This window comes from Eurosta solidaginis, chromosome 3 (assembly GCF_040869045.1).
Source record: "Eurosta solidaginis isolate ZX-2024a chromosome 3, ASM4086904v1, whole genome shotgun sequence".
In the NCBI taxonomy this organism is placed as follows: domain Eukaryota; kingdom Metazoa; phylum Arthropoda; class Insecta; order Diptera; family Tephritidae; genus Eurosta; species Eurosta solidaginis.
The window spans coordinates 273,212,908-273,228,904 of NC_090321.1; the positions used below are offsets into that span (position 1 = coordinate 273,212,908).

General features: G+C 39.6%; 1 protein-coding gene across 1 annotated transcript in view; it reads left to right on the plus strand.

The window, feature by feature from the left end:
• The window catches only part of Elk (Eag-like K[+] channel), a 410,371-nt gene that overhangs the window by 273,559 nt on the left and 120,815 nt on the right, over positions 1-15,997 (plus strand). Inside the window, exons 5-6 of the mRNA XM_067777239.1 lie at positions 6,186-6,296; positions 9,871-9,990. Coding sequence (XP_067633340.1) covers positions 6,186-6,296; positions 9,871-9,990 — 231 coding nt within the window. The remainder of the gene's footprint in view (positions 1-6,185; positions 6,297-9,870; positions 9,991-15,997) is intronic.

Consider the following 15,997-nt stretch of genomic DNA (forward strand, 5'->3'; position numbering starts at 1 on the left):
AAAAATCTGTTTTTGTTCAAAGATTTGATAAAGACACCACAGAAGAGGACCTAAAGTCGTACATCATCGCTAAGCTTAAATTTGAAAACGTGACAGTTCGAAAATACAATTTTAACCATCCTAGGGATATTTCGTCTTTTAGGATTGATGTATCCGCACAACATTTTGATACTATATTAAATAATTCTTTTTGGCCGCCGGTGCTTTTGTGCGGGAATTCGAGCGTAGGCGTAATACTAATATTTCCAATCTTGCTACACTTCCACATAACAATAGTGCATCAAAAAACTGAATGTTAAATCGGTCCTAAATTTGTTTTATCAAAATGTTAGAGGTTTAAGCACTAAACTAACTGAATTGTATTTGAAATCGTTTAACTGCAATTACAACATTATCGCTTTAACTGAAACTTGGCTAAAACCTCATGTATTTAATTCAGAGATTCTTTGCTATGATTACCAAATATACAGAAATGACCGCTTGAACAGAATTGGAGGTGGAGTTTTGCTTGCGGTACATTCTTCTGTACCTTCAGCTGAGGTTAATTTACCCATTATTGATTCTACAGAATTCAAATGCATTAGAATCAATCTCGGAATGGGTTGTGTCTATATCGCGGTCTGCTATATCCCACCATCTTCTGATCCTTCGGTGTATATGGATCATATTTCCCTGCTCAAAATTGTTAATTGATTGATGAAGCCCATTGATTCGATGATAGTCCTGGGTGACTTTAATATCCCGCATGTATTATGGACCATATCTGATCAGAATATTGTACCTATTTCTTCTAACATGTCCAACAACGAATTTTTAGCCGAAATAACTGAACTTTGCCTTAAACAGATAAATATAATTCCTAACATGTTCGGGAGGACCCTTGATTTGGTATTTGTCGATGATACATCAAAATATACTCTAAGCCGGGGTGAACCTCTTACTGTACCTGAAGACCCTTACCATCCTTCCCTGGAAATAGCATACGAATTCGAAAGAAATTCTCCGAGTAGCATTGCTACTAAATACGACTCTAGTTTCAGATTTCAATTCGCGAAGGCTAATTTTAGTAAACTTCATCAAACTTTATCTACAGTGGCTTGGCCCAAATATGGTGTTGATATTGACAAAAATGTTTCTGACTTTTATACCACCATTTACGGTATTTTGAAAAAACACGTACCTAAGCGAAAACGTGTGTCTACCGAATCAGTCCAAATATGGTTCACTAAAGAGCTGAAGTCCTTAAAAAACAGAAAATCTCGCTTCTTCAAATTATACAAAAGTTCGGGCTCTCACTCCGATTACTTGCATTACTCTATTTTGCGTCATAAATATTTTGAATTAAACAAAAAGTGCTATAATACGTACATCTGTAAGATGAAAAGGAAAATAACTTGCAATCCGAAAGCTTTCTATAATTTCGTGAACTCTAAACGTAGGGTTAAAGGGTTTCCCTCTGCTTTAAAATACCAGGGAGATTTGTCTAGCGACGATCAAGATATTGCTAACTTCTTTGCACAATTTTTCAAGTCCAACTATTCCAATGAATTTAATACTTTTTCAAATGAATATCCATTTCAGCTTAACTCACTTAACACCATTAATATTACAGAAATATATCCGGATGAAGTTTTTTCATATTTATTGTCTTTGAAAGAATCTTACAAGTACGGTCCTGATTTAATTCCCACTTGTTTTCTTAAAAAATGCGCTGAGCACATTTATCAGCCTCTAACTGATTTATTCAATATGTCCCTAAAAAGTGGAGTCTTTCCTTCTGCTTGGAAGGAATCTTTTCTCATACCCCTTCACAAAAGTGGTAGTAGGTCGTGTGTAGAGAACTATCGAGGAATAGCAAAGTTGTCGGCCATCCCAAAGTTGTTTGAAGCTATCGTTACCAATCAGCTAACATTTTCCATTTCTACTTTGATTGCAGAACCGCAACACGGATTCTGTAAAGGCAAATCTACCATTACTAATCTACTTGAATTCACAACTCATGTTTCTAAGGGATTTAGAGAAAATCTTCACACAGATGTTATTTATACTGATTTCAGTAAAGCATTTGACAAAGTATCACACTCCTTACTTATCTACAAGCTGGATCGGCTTGGCTTCCAACCTGGTCTCACCCAGTGGATCTCGTCGTATCTCTGCGGTCGAACGCAAAAAGTTATTTTTAAAAATACTTTTTCAAATGTCATCGATGTTCCCTCTGGCGTCCCACAAGGCAGCCACCTTGGTCCAATTCTGTTCTTGCTATTTATTAATGATATCTGTACCACTATAAAATATTCCAAAATCTTAATGTATGCTGATGATGTAAAACTTTTTAGGTCTTATGCGTCTATCGAAGAACGTCCCTTGCTTCAAGGGGATTTAAACTGCTTAGTTGCTTGATGCAACGCGAATTCAATGCCGCTGAACATCAATAAATGTAAGTTCATGTGCGTCTCTCGGATATCTTTGCCAGCAGCCTCTTACGTAATTTATAATTTTTGTCTTGTATCAGTAAATTATTTTGTTGACTTGGGAGTCACGATAGATGCTAAACTTAGTTTCAACCTTCATATTAATGCTACTGTCAATAAGGCTAGAGGTGTTCTTTCATACGGGAAACGGTGGTCCAAAGAATTTAGTGACCCTTATGTAACTAAAGCCCTTTTCATCACCTTAGTTAGACCGATACTAGAATACGGATCAATAGTCTGGAATCCACAATATCGAGTTCATGCAGATAGACTTGAATCAATACAAAAGCAATTTCTACTTTTCTCTTTAAGGAATTTTTAGTGGGACTCTGCGTATAATCTTCCACCTTATACTAGTCGGTTAAAGCTTATCAATCTACCAACTCTTGCAAGTCGTAGAGAAATGCTAGGCGTTATATTTATGGCTAAACTCCTGAATGGACTGATTTCTAGTCCAATTCTTTTGAACGAAGTAAATTTCAATGTCCCATCACAGGTGTCAAGACATTACAAACCTCTTCTTTTGAGGCAGTGTAGAACTAATTTCGAATTAAATGAATCTTTTCGGTGTTTGTGTCATGATTTTAACACTCCTTCTAATTCATTTGATATAACGGATTCACTTTTTACCATAAAGAAAACTGTCTTATCCTATCTTAACTCTTAACAAAAAAAAAAAAAAAAAATCAAATAAATTAAAAATGTTCACTTACTTAACAATGTAGTATATATATGTATAATTTCTATGTAATTTCTAACTGTTATGTATAGTAATCAGCTGATGATTTTTATTCTGTAGCTGAGCAGTTTTAGATCTCGACGCTTAACAAACCTCCGCCTATCAACAACTCGGCAATAACAAATCCGTGCGTCATGCGGATGCGCCCCTCGCGCCGGTCGGGCGGGCTTTGGAGGGTTTAATCCGTTGGGTATTATTATTATTATTATTACTATGAGGTCCTATGAGTTCTTGGCAACCTCTGGGGTGCCACAAGGTAGTATTCTCGGTCCAATCTTATTTGTTATCTTCAATAATGACGTCGGCTCATATTTAAAGCATTTAAATTATTTACTTTACGCCGATGATTTAAAACTGTTTAGGTGTATCACCTCTGTATCTGATGCATTGCTCCTACAGAGAGATTTGGATGCTCTTAATGTGTGGGCTTTTAATAATCATCTGAGACTTAACAGTAGCAAATGTTGGCATATCACGTTTTCTAGATCTACAAGTGCGCTTAAGTCAACATACTGTATCGTTAATACATATCTTGCCTCGGTCAAAGAATTTCATGATTTTGGTGTCGTTTTCGACTCTTCGTTCACTTTCGTTAACCATGTTAACTATCTTATACCAAAAGCGTATGCTAATTTAGCTTTTTTTACGGCGTTATGCGTAGGATTTTAAGGACCCATACACTAGGAGTATATTGTATAATTCATTAGTGCGATCTAAATTAGAGTACGCCTCTATCATATGTAATCCCATTTACAGCACATACTCTGCTAGAATTGAAAGGGTTCAACGTAAATTCATTCGATTTGCCCTCCTACACCTTCATTTTGTTAATCCCCTACCACCTTATATAAACAGGTGCATGCTTATAAGTGTTATGCCACTGCATGTCAGACGTTCAGTACAACATTTAATGTTTATTTACGATATTATCTCTGGTACTATTGATTGCTCAGCTCTGTTGGGGCAGTTAAATTTTCTAGTTCCTAGTAGATCTCTACGCTCTCATAATATATTCTACGGTGAAGTTCTGAGAACCAATTACCTTAGCTTTGCCCCTCTCACAAGAGGTCTCGAAGGGCTTAATAAAATTTCTAGAATGCAAAATCTTGACTTTGCAATGCCCATGCCATTGTTCAAGTTACGGATTGAGTCTTAATATCGAGAAATTTTATCTCATCCTTGAATTAATTTTAGTTATTTAGTTTTAAGTTAATTTGCAAGCTTGTAAATCTGGTCAGTAAGGTTTCTGCCATTGACTCAATAAATAGGAATATGAATATGAATATGAATATGAAATCACTAAATGTATTCTGTAAAACGAACGAAGAAAGAACATTTGAAAAAATAAATTTGAAGGGAAAAACATGATACGTCGTTGCCACAATTTTTTACTATCTTTTTATTCAACGATACGACATACTTACAGAAGGAATTCCAAATGTATTATAAATATTGATATGAATTCAATTGAAAATGAAGAAATACTCAATTATGAATCGAAAACTACATAAATATTAAACACACGTGTTGATTCTTCATAGTTCATAACAAAAAGACCTAATGTCAATATACACCGAAGTACGATGTGACAGATATGTGGTATTGTGGTGTATCTCTTTCCATTGTATTTGAAAAATCCCTATGTAAAAATGGCATTGTTCATACTCTTGTCTAAGAAAACTCGACCAGATGCAGATGAATCAGTACACATCATAAATACATTTCTTCATTACTTTTTATACTCAGCTGAGCCGAGTTCACAGAGTATATTAACTTTGTTCGCATAACGGTAATCCGTAACGGCATAAACTAATCGAGATATATATATACTTCAATATATCAAAATGATTTGGACGAAAAAAGAAATTCATTTAGCCATGTCCGTTCGTCCGTCCGTCCGTCTGTAAACACGATAACTTGAGTAAATTTTGAGGTATCTTGATAAAATTTGGTATGTAGGTTCCTGGGCACCCATCTCAGTTCGCTATTTAAAATGAACGAAATCGGACTATAACCACGCCCACTTTTTCGATATCGAAAATTTCGAAAACCGAAAAAGTTCGATAATTCATTACCAAAGACGGCTAAAGCGATGAAACTTGGCAGGTGAGTTGACTTTATGACACAGAATAGAAAATTAGTAAAATTTTGGACAATAAGCGTGGCACCGCCCACTTTTAAAAGAAGGTAATTTCAAAGTTTTGCAAGCTGTAATTTGGCAGTCGTTGAAGATATCATGATGAAATTTGGCAGGAACGTTACTCTTATTACTACTACTGAAAAAATTTGGTATAATGATTGTTTTTATGATTGAACATTTTGGTAAAATTCAGTGAAATCAGTTGGAAGTCACAGCCGCTTTTTATACCCAGTCATACGTCTGGTCTTCCGTCCGTGCGTTAACAAGGTCACTTGAGCAACAATTGATGTATATATCTTCCCTAATTTATAGCAACATCTCATCTGAATACAAAATATAATTGAATTTTCATACGATAGCAACCCCGCTTGCTTTTTCGATATCAAAAGTTTCGAAAATGGAAAAAATGGGACAATGCATTAACAAATACGGGTAAAGTAATGAAGCTTTTCGTGTTGGTTCACTTTATAACGCAAATTAGAAAACTAGTAAAGTTTTGAAAAATTGGCGTGGTACCGCTCTAATTGAGTAGACAAAATTTACTAGTTTGCAAGCTATAAACAAGAAGCCGTTAGTTTCGCAATTTTGCAGAATTATGTTTCTTGTTATTATATATAGATCTGGGGAAAATTCGTTTACGGCCTCGCACCCTTTTTTTAAAAAGTTACCTCAAGGGACCTGCATGCCTTTTGCAGCCTCCGAACGGTATCTGTTGATTTATAAACTTTTTCCAAAGAAATTTTCTCTTTTGCCTTTTTATTAAGCCACGCTAGTAATTCGTAAAGTTCGAATAGCGGTTTTCTTTTTCTCACTCTTCATTTTTTTTTTCTTGCAGATTCAAATTTTGTGCTCGGCAATGCGCAAGCAAATGGCAATCCAATTGTTTATTGTTCGGATGGCTTCGTGGAGTTGACGGGATACTCGCGAGCACAAATAATGCAAAAAGGTAAGTTGAAAACAAAAAAGCTCTTTGCAAACATATTGTTTCAAAGTTATTATAATTATAAAGGCCGCTAAAAGTTCAAGTGATGTTAATGACCTTTAGTGAAAATTTCTTGTTAAAAACATTTGCGCTTCTAGTGCTACTTTGCTCTCTATCTCATTTACGTGCTTTCATCTGGCGATGTCATAGGCGATGGTAATAGTCCCCGCTGCATTCATTACCTTTTCTCTAGTTCCGGTCTTGATACAAATTTTCACTTCAGAAGTAGTTGTTTTTTTTTTGTAAGTACTATTTCGTTGAATCCGAGTCAGTCCGAAGTTCTATATACTAATATGGCTCCAAACCACTCCATTATTATCCGCATTGGTAATAACAACTCCCTTTTTAAGAAAGGGGAAAATTGGAAATATTTTAGCTGGTACCGTTCTGCACTGTCGGCTGTTGGCTGATCTTTAAAAGAATATCAATCTTACACCGTGTGTCTGCAAGCAAGAAGTATTACGTATTTCCCAAATTGTACCCTGAAGGACTTTATCATCATCATTAATTGCGGCTTAACCCCATGAACTATTTTGGCCGTTTCATAGCAAATCACGCCAGTTATTCTTGTGTCGCAGTAACTGACGTCAATTGGGAGCATCAAGGTAGGTAAAGTCTTCCGCCACCTGCCTCGCCCAACTAAGTGGAGATATCTCACTTCCTGTGCTTCCAAAACTACGGCGTCGACTGTAATATCTTCGTAGCCGGAGCGTCTCCTTGCATTTGCATAAAATGACCTAGCAGGCGTAGACTTTGGGTTTTGATTCGCTGCACCATCGCAGTATATGCGTAAAGCTCATACAGCTCATCATTATACCTCCTTACAAATATTTTCCTGAGAACTTTTCTCGTGAACACTCCAAGAGCCATCTCTCCTTCTCTCGACACTGTCCGTGATGCCGAGCCACACATCAGGACAGCCTTGATGAGCGACTTGATTTTTGTAAGTCGAGAAAGGAAGTTACTTATCGATTGCCTACTCAGTCTAAAGTAGAACTTGTTGGGAAGGGTTCTTCTCCGTTTCATTTCTAAGCTTTTGCTCTTAGTGCTGGTTCCTAAATAGATGAAATCCTTCAGATTCTTAAATTTATATTCGTCAGCAGTGATGTGGATGTCAAGGCGCGAACGCGCCTATTCTTTCTTGGATGACAGGAAGTAGTTAATTTTGTCCTCATTTACGCAAGACCCACCTTTTTTTTGCTTCTTTATCTAGTCCGCATAAAGCAGAACTCACAGCGCGATTTTTCAGGCTAATAATATTGATATCATCAGCATACAGCGGCCGTCGTGGTGGGGTGATAGCATGCTCCTCCTACCAAACGGAAGATCGTGGGTTCAATTCGCGGTCCAATTAACATCGAAAATTTAGAAAAAAAGGGGTTTCAGTTAGAAAACAGTTTTTCTTAGTGGGGTCGCCCCTCGGCATTGATTTGGCAAACACTCCGAGTGTATTTTACCATGAAAAACTTCTCAGTAAAAGTTCATCTGCTTTGCAGATGCCGTTCCGCGATATTAAGCAGGCTGATCACGAAGTAAGTGGAGCGGTTTGGGCGATAGCCTTTCTTGGCGATTGACCAAAGTACGCTTAAGTTCCAATGTGGAGGCACATGCTCTTTACCAACTTTTTGTCTTCGTGTTTGAACAGCTCGGCGGGTTTTCTATCAAAATTTGGTGCTTTGAAACTTTTCAGTCGGGATATAACTTTTCTTACCCCATCATAGTTGGTTGCTGGACTGTGTTTTCCATCATCGGCGATTGAAATTAAAATTAAGCACACTCTGTTCGTCAGTTGGGACGTCGCCAATATCGTTCCTGAAGAGATCTTGCCCGGTTTTGAAAATTTCCGCCATTCGCTAGATTTTTTGGTCGTTTTGCTTCAAATATTTCCCTGCACCTCACGTTAACGCTCGAATATACCTTGCGTTATCGCGCTCGTACGTAGCCTGGCTCTATAAGCAGCCAGCGCGACATTCCTCATCTTAGCAATTGTTTTTGCGGGTTCGCTGGAAGTCTATGCTTTCATTAGCAGCGGTACGTTATGTGAAAGAAATATGCTCCTTCTGCTCGTTCCCATCGTCAGCTCGAAAATATTTCTCGATGAGCAGGTGTAAGCACCGAGTAGAGTAGTTATCAACTGTCTGTTTCGTGAGCAGTTTTTCGACGTCAAACTTTCTTTGCGTCACTGCTCATACTTTCTTTGCTGCACAGAGGCGTGTACGTATCTCGGCTGCCATAAGATAAGTGACCCGTTCGATTTCAGATTTTTTCATGTCTCTCGTTTAGGTACTTCGGTTTTTGATTAAAACTCAATGCTTAAATACTGCACTCTGTGATGTTTTTTTTAGTTTAGGTTCGGTTAGGTTAGTTTGAACTGGCTGGTCCATGAGGACCTTACATAGACTGAATGAGTCCGTAGTATTACCAGAAGTTTGTTTTAACGACCACACTGAAAAAATAAAAAATCATGACTTGTGTTATAAAATAACTCCGCCCCCTAGGCAAATACTAGAAGCTTCCTAGGACTTAAGCCACTTTCTGCTTCTAGATCTAACAGCTGTATCACTTCTAATAGCTGGAGTCAAAGCCTGGCAAGCGCAGGGCATGAGCACAAAACGTGCTTGATCGTTTCCTCCTCCAACCCGCACTTCTTACATCTGCTATCTCTGACCAAGCCTAATTTAAAGGCATGTGACGCCAGAAGGCAGTTTCCAGTCAGAATACGCGTCATGAGATTTATGTTTTTGAGGAATAGATGAACATTTGCGACTGTGTTCATCCTTTTAAACTTATTTTTGGGTGTTGAACCTATAAAATATTAGCAATATTCCTCATAAATTAGAATGCAGGTTTTAAACAATAAAAATATTACTTACTTATTTAATTGGCGCTTAGCCGTCTAAACGGTTATTGCCGTCCAATAAGCCGCGCCAGTCGTTCGTTCGCTCCACCAACCGGCGCCAATTCGTCACACCAAGGGAGTTTAAATCGTTTTCCACCTGGTCCTTCCAACGGAGTGGGGGCCGCCCTCTACCTCTGCTTCCATAGGCGGGTTCCGATAGAAAAACTTTCTTGGCCGGAGCATCATCTTTAAAAATAGAAATATTACAATATGAAAATAAATTAATAGTACAAACAACTCTTAAATAAATTTCTACTTCTTCCCTTTTTATGCTCTTTCAACAAACTCAACGCCAAACAACAATAACATCATCCCAACAATAATAAAATATCCGACAATGCACAATGTCAAAAAACAATTTTGCCCATTAATATGCCAACTATATTATGACAAATGATTGTAAAATATAACCACCTGGGCAATACATTAACAAAAAAAAAAAAAAAAAAAATTCATAATTGCTGCCAACTGTTATTCATCACTGAAAACGAGCAACAATTCATTTCACCATAATGGACATTTTCACTTTGTTTGCAACAAAAAATTGTTTTGTTGTTCTTTAATGGATTCATTCATGCAACTGGTGAACATTTTTTGTCTCTTGTTGAAATGCAATAAAAAAAAAAACAATAACAACAGGATGCTCATGCCATTTCCTGTATGGACCGGAAACAAAAGAGGAGCATAAGCAACAAATTGAGAAAAGTCTGATGAACAAGACGGAACTGAAGCTGGAAGTTATTTTTTATAAAAAAGATGGTAAGTAAATTTTGGTAAATTAATATGTTTTTTCTCTTTGTGCATAGGTGCGTGTGTGCTGGTATACAAAATTGTACAGCAAAAAGGAAATTAAGTTATTTGTAATGGGAGAGTAAAAACGTTTCATTATTTTGAGTGGAAGTAAGTTTAGATGGAAATGCTACTAACCCCTGCCACTGATTTTGTTTAATAAAGGTAATGAAATATTACAGCACAAGTTATTGGAAGACTAAGATTTACTTGATTTAGCTGTGCAATAGTTTTATCCCGTTTATACACTGAGCGCCATGTAGAGCCTCACGATGCGTAGGATGGTTAGGTTTTGATTTGTAGTAATTCGCTTGCCAAAGTAGGCACCTTCTTGCTGGTGCATAATCGTATTAAATTTTTCTGCTGGGTAGTTCACATGCTGAGCGGCCACCGTGGTGAAGGGGTAGCATGTCCTACCTACCACACGGAACGTTCTGCGATCAGGTTCTAGAAAAAATCAACATCAACAATTTATAAAACAAAATAAAATTTTCTAAGCAATGTTGTTTTTGATGTTATTGTTGTTGTAGCGATAAAGATACTCCCCGAAGATTTTGCTGAGTGTTATCGATGTTAATGGTCCTTAGCCAGATATAGAACTGAAAATTTTCTGTAACAGGCACCATTAAGAGGGTTAAGCCTGACAATCTCGGGAAGGACTCAATATGACCACACTGAGTAATATTTTAAGATAGCTTTCATTTTGTCTTGTCCGACAATATTGATGACAATTTGTGATTGGTCGGCGCGAAGCACTGCTACAACAACAGCAACAATAAGAAAGCTTCCCTCCTTTCTATATCGTAACATAGGTTGCTGAAGGGTTCAGATTTAAATCTCTCAACAGCCTATTTTACGATTGAGAAGAGAATTAGAGAAGCTTGACCTGATCGACACCTTTTGAAACTTTCAATTTAATTTAATTTGTTTGCATGCTATAAGGTTATATGCTGTAAGTTATTCTTGTACACACAGAACTTGCTCACTCCGACCCTGATGTGCTTTAAAATAACCATTCATAAACTTTATGGTCAAGACCTCTCAAAATTTTCAACCATCAACTTAACACGTAAAAAGTTTTGTAATACAATTTAATACAACTAAACCTGACCATAAATAAATCAAAGTTTTTCAAGTAAACAGAAGAGTCAAATTATGCGAATAGCTGAGAAAACTTAGTAGGCAAAAACTTTAACCAAAATAAATTTACTCATGCGTGCCCAAACAAAAAACCATATAAATTCAATTAGATCAAAAAAGTGTATATTGCAGGTCATTATGCGGCGAACGAAGATAGTTTAGGGCTTATTGTTAAGAGTAAGAATTCGGAATGAAAGTAAGTAGACGATAACAACTTGAGTAAATGGGTGAGATAGCAAAAGTTTTGTAGCGTTAAACTCGCCTACTTGAAACTTTTGATGTGAATTTTGTGGTCTACCAGCAAAGTGTTGCTAAAGCGGCAAAAGTATTTCAGTACGCACATTTCACTTGTACGGCGCCAATGTACACACATACATAGTATGATTGTGCGCAAATATTTATTCAAGTGTAAGTATTCGCATATACAGCGATGTTCCATGGAATAGAGCCACACGTTTATAGTGTTTAGAAATACAAAAAAACTAATGAACCTATTCACAGTTTTTAAGCTATTACATAGATTTTATAGCGGGCTTGGCGACTAAATCAAAAAAACCGTAACGGATATTTGTCAAAAAAGATCCGAAAAGGCTCGAAAAGGTTCGAAAAGATTCGAAAACGTTCGTAAAGGTTCGGTGTTAGAAACGGGCCAAATACATAATATTGGATCTCTATCATAATCAGCGGTGGGCAGGTTACCAAATTGAGAATGTGTTAGTAAACACGAACGCGTAGCGAGCACCAAAGCAAAATGAATTATTTATTTAGTTTGATTTCAATGCTTGAACGGTGAACATGTGTCACACGCACTCTTTGGTACTCTGTTTTAAGCGCGCGTGCGACACTTCCTCACCGTACGACCATCGAAATAAACTAAAAGAGCTGTCGTTGATTTTCACGAAGTAGCCATTGTGCTATCGCTTATCGTATACATATATGGTCGCTTACAAGCCAGCCTAATAAAACCGCACTGCGTTTTTTTAGAGCACGCAAACAACCGGCGTTTTTTGCCCTAACCCAAATAGGCATGCCTTGCGACAATGTAAAGCATGTGTGCAAACGTCAAACCTAAATGTCACGCAGAACCAAATGTGAAAATCGAGTTGGGTTTTCACGCAGCAAATTCAATTTGAGTTGCTCTCATACAAGTTGTATGTGCATGAGACATTTTTGACAGAAAATGACTTGCGTGCGTTTATATTAGGTTGGCTTGTTAGCAGGTGCTAAGCTCACGCCCACCCCGGATCATAAAGTTAAAGTTAAAGTAAAAGTTAAAGTTAAAGTGAATGTTAAAGTTAAAACGAAAGTTAAAGTTAAAAATAATGTGAAAGTTAAAGTTAAAGTTAAAGTTAAGGTTAAAGTTAAAGTTAAAGTTGAAGTTAAAGTTAAAGTTAAAGTTAAAGCTAAAGTTAAAGATAAAGATAAAGTTAAAGTTTAAGTTAAAGTTAAAGTTAAAGTTAAAGCTAAAGCTAAAGTTAAAGTTAAAGTAAATGTTAAAGTTAAAGCGAAAGTTAAAGTTAAAAATAAAGTTAAAGTTAAAGTTGAAGTTAAAGTTTTTTTTTTTTTTGTTTTGTTTTGTGGAAGGAGGAAATGCTTTATGCACTGACCGGGATATTTAAGCCTCACTGCGAGACTCTCCGAGTGTAGGACTCCCTTCTTCCAGGAAGGCCTACCCACTAAAACCTAACCTCCCACGGCCCGCGCTAATCCCCGTACCTGGGACCGCGTTTAGCATTACTTCGGGTACCGGTGCGCGCTACGTGAGCTCGATGGCTACTCTCACGCTAATGGGCTAGGCATCCGTCTTCTCGTTTACTGGTAAGTATATGCCTCACATATGTGCTGACCGTATCCCATCTGTCTCTTCGACAGGTCATGTTATTAATGACACTGCCCGGGGATAGGTCGCCAAGTACATCTTCTACCCTCCTTCGCTGATGGGAGAAGTGCCTGCATTCGAAGAAGGTGTGGCGTACATCGTCTATTTCCCCACAGTACAGGCAGCTCGGGCTATCAACCTTACCCATTCTGTGTAGGTATTTGCGGAAATAACCATGTCCCGTTAGAAACTGGGTCAGGTAAAAGTCTACCTCTCCGTGCGGTCGCTTTAACCATGGATTCAGTTCAGGGATTAGTTCCCTAGTCCACTTTCCTACGATGCTGTTGCTCCACTGATCTTGCCAACGTCGGATCGATTCTGCTCGCGCCTGCATGGCAACAGCAGCTCTACTTGCTTGCGATCCGTTGTCATATATTGTTTTTCTTTCCTCAACGAGAAGATATATCGGTATGGTTCCCGCAACGACCAGGACAGCTTCAGCTGATACCGTGCGGTAAGCCGAAGATATTCGCAGCGCCCCTCTGCGTTGGACCGAGGTGAGGGCGACTCGGTTCTTCCGGTATTTCATTGCGTTCGCCCAGATTTCTGCACCATATAAGAGTATAGAATCCGAGGCTGATGCAAGCAACTTCCTTGTGCATGGCTTTGGGCCACCTGTGTTTGCCATTAATCTACTCAACTGCGCTATTATGCGCGCAGCTCTTTCGCAGGCCCCTCGTATGTGATCCGAGAAGTTGAGTTTGCTGTCTAACCTCACTCCCAGATATTTCGTTGAAGCGAGTGTTTCTATTGGCTGGTCCCCAACCATCATGTTCCTGGTAGTGGGAATACGTCTCTTTGTGAGGATGACGATCTCCGTTTTGGCTGTTGCTAACTGGAGACCGTGCTCAGCCATCCACCTATTTACATTACGCATGACCTGGTTTAATTTTAGCTGTGCCAGCTCGCAGCTTGGTGCTGTTATCACAGCTGCCACGTCGTCTGCAAAGGCAACGAGGAAGGTGCTTTCTGGCATGTCTAATCGAAGAAGACTGTCGTAAGTTATATTCCAGAGATCGGGACCTAGTACCGAACCCTGGGCTGCTCCACCTGTTATTTTTACCTTTTTTTGACCGTGAGTACTTTCATATATTAGATACCTCTCTCTTAGGTAGTCCCTTAAAATTTCTAATAAATATTGCGGTACTTTGAAAGTGCTTTCTAGTGCCTCAAGCATGTCCTCCCACCTAGCTGAGTTAAAAGCGTTTTTGACGTCCAACGTGGCCAGCAACACTATAGGTCTTGCTCTGTGGCACGCTGTCTCGGCTTTCTTGACTGCGTCTATAACTTCTGCTATGGCATCGATTGTGGAGTGCCCCCTCCGAAAACCATGCTGTCTGGGCGACAGTCCTCCGGCGTCCTGTAACGCTCTGGTGAGGCGTTGCTTCAGGAGACTCTCCATCAATTTCCCTGCTGTGTCCAACATACATAGGGGACGGTAGGATGATGGAGAGTTGGGATCTCCTTTCCCTTTTGGAATGAGAACCAGTCGTGCTCTCTTCCATATGGTGGGGAAAGTTCTTTCTTCGAGACATTTGTTGTACATGTGCAACATAAGTTCTGGGCAGTCGTTTGCAGCTAGTCTAATTGCCTCCGCAGGTATTCCGTCGGGCCCAGATGCTTTCTTAGGTTTCATAGTTCGCACGGCAGTTTTAAGCTCTTCTTCTTGGAAAGGTTCCACGTTGCGATCTTCATGGGTAACGTACCCGCCCTCCCTAGGCAGTTGGGTGGGAAACAGGCCATCCACAATGTTCCTTATTTGGTTCTCGTCCATCAGCTGGTTTGGCGGACGGAACTTCTTCATTACTATCTTATATCCCTGCCCCCGTGGGTCTCGATCCACTTCCTCGCAAAGCGCTTTCCAGCACTTAAGCTTGCTTTGCTTAATGGCAGCACTAAGAGCTTTCTTCGCTCCTTTGTACGCTTCCGACTTTTCTAGAGCCTCAGGCCAGCCGCGCGCGCGAGTTGCTAGCCTTCGCATCCTGTGGCATATTTTCCGCAGCTCCGCGATTTCGCTATTCCACCAGTATACCTGCTTTTTACCCCTCCACACTCCCCTCCGTGGCATAGAGAGGTTGCAAGCGTAGCGAAGACAGCTCATTGTCTTTTCAACCGTCTCTTCCGTCAGACTGGAGTTGTTGATTATCCGTCGGGCATCTCCCAGTACTGATGCGGAGAACGTGGCAGAGTCGACTTTGGATGCGTCCCATACTTTTGTTCTGCGTGGCCCGTTCGGAATCTGCCTCTGACCGGGATCGCATAGAGAGGTTGCAAGCGTGGCGAAGACAGCTCATTGTCTTTTCAACCGTCTCTTCCGTCAGACTGGAGTTGTTGATTATCCGTCGGGCACCCCCCAGTACTGATGCGGAGAACGTGGCAGAGTTGACCTTGGATGCGTCCCATGCTTTTGTTCTGCGTGGCACGTTCGGAATCTGCCTCTGACCGGGATCGTTTAGGTGGAAAGTGATGTAGTTGTGATCGCTGCCAGTCAGATCCTCTATGACTCTCCATCCAGCAGCGGTCAGCAGCAGGCTTTCTGACACTAGTGTTACATCAGCTTGGCCGTCGGTATGTAGGGGTCGTACCAGTGTTAAGCACGTTCAAACCGAGCCTGGCTGCCATCTCAAGGACTAACCTTCCACGGGGGTTAGTCTGCGGCATTCCCCATTCGACGGCTCTTGCGTTAAAGTCTCCCGCCACAACCAGGTTACTAGTTAAGTCCCTCAGGTCGTCTTCAATAAGTTCAAGCTTGTCCCTGAACGTTTGAATGGGATCATTCGGGGACAAGTAGCAGCTTACTATTGTGGTATTATTCGTAGTTAGACGGACGTAGCCTTGTCCGGCAACACGGTTCACAATATTGGCGTTTGCATCTGTCATCCAGATTGCGGCGGTGCCGGTGTTGTCTATATGCCAATCATTTCGGGCTCTACAGGGTTCGCTGATGATAACGCTGAT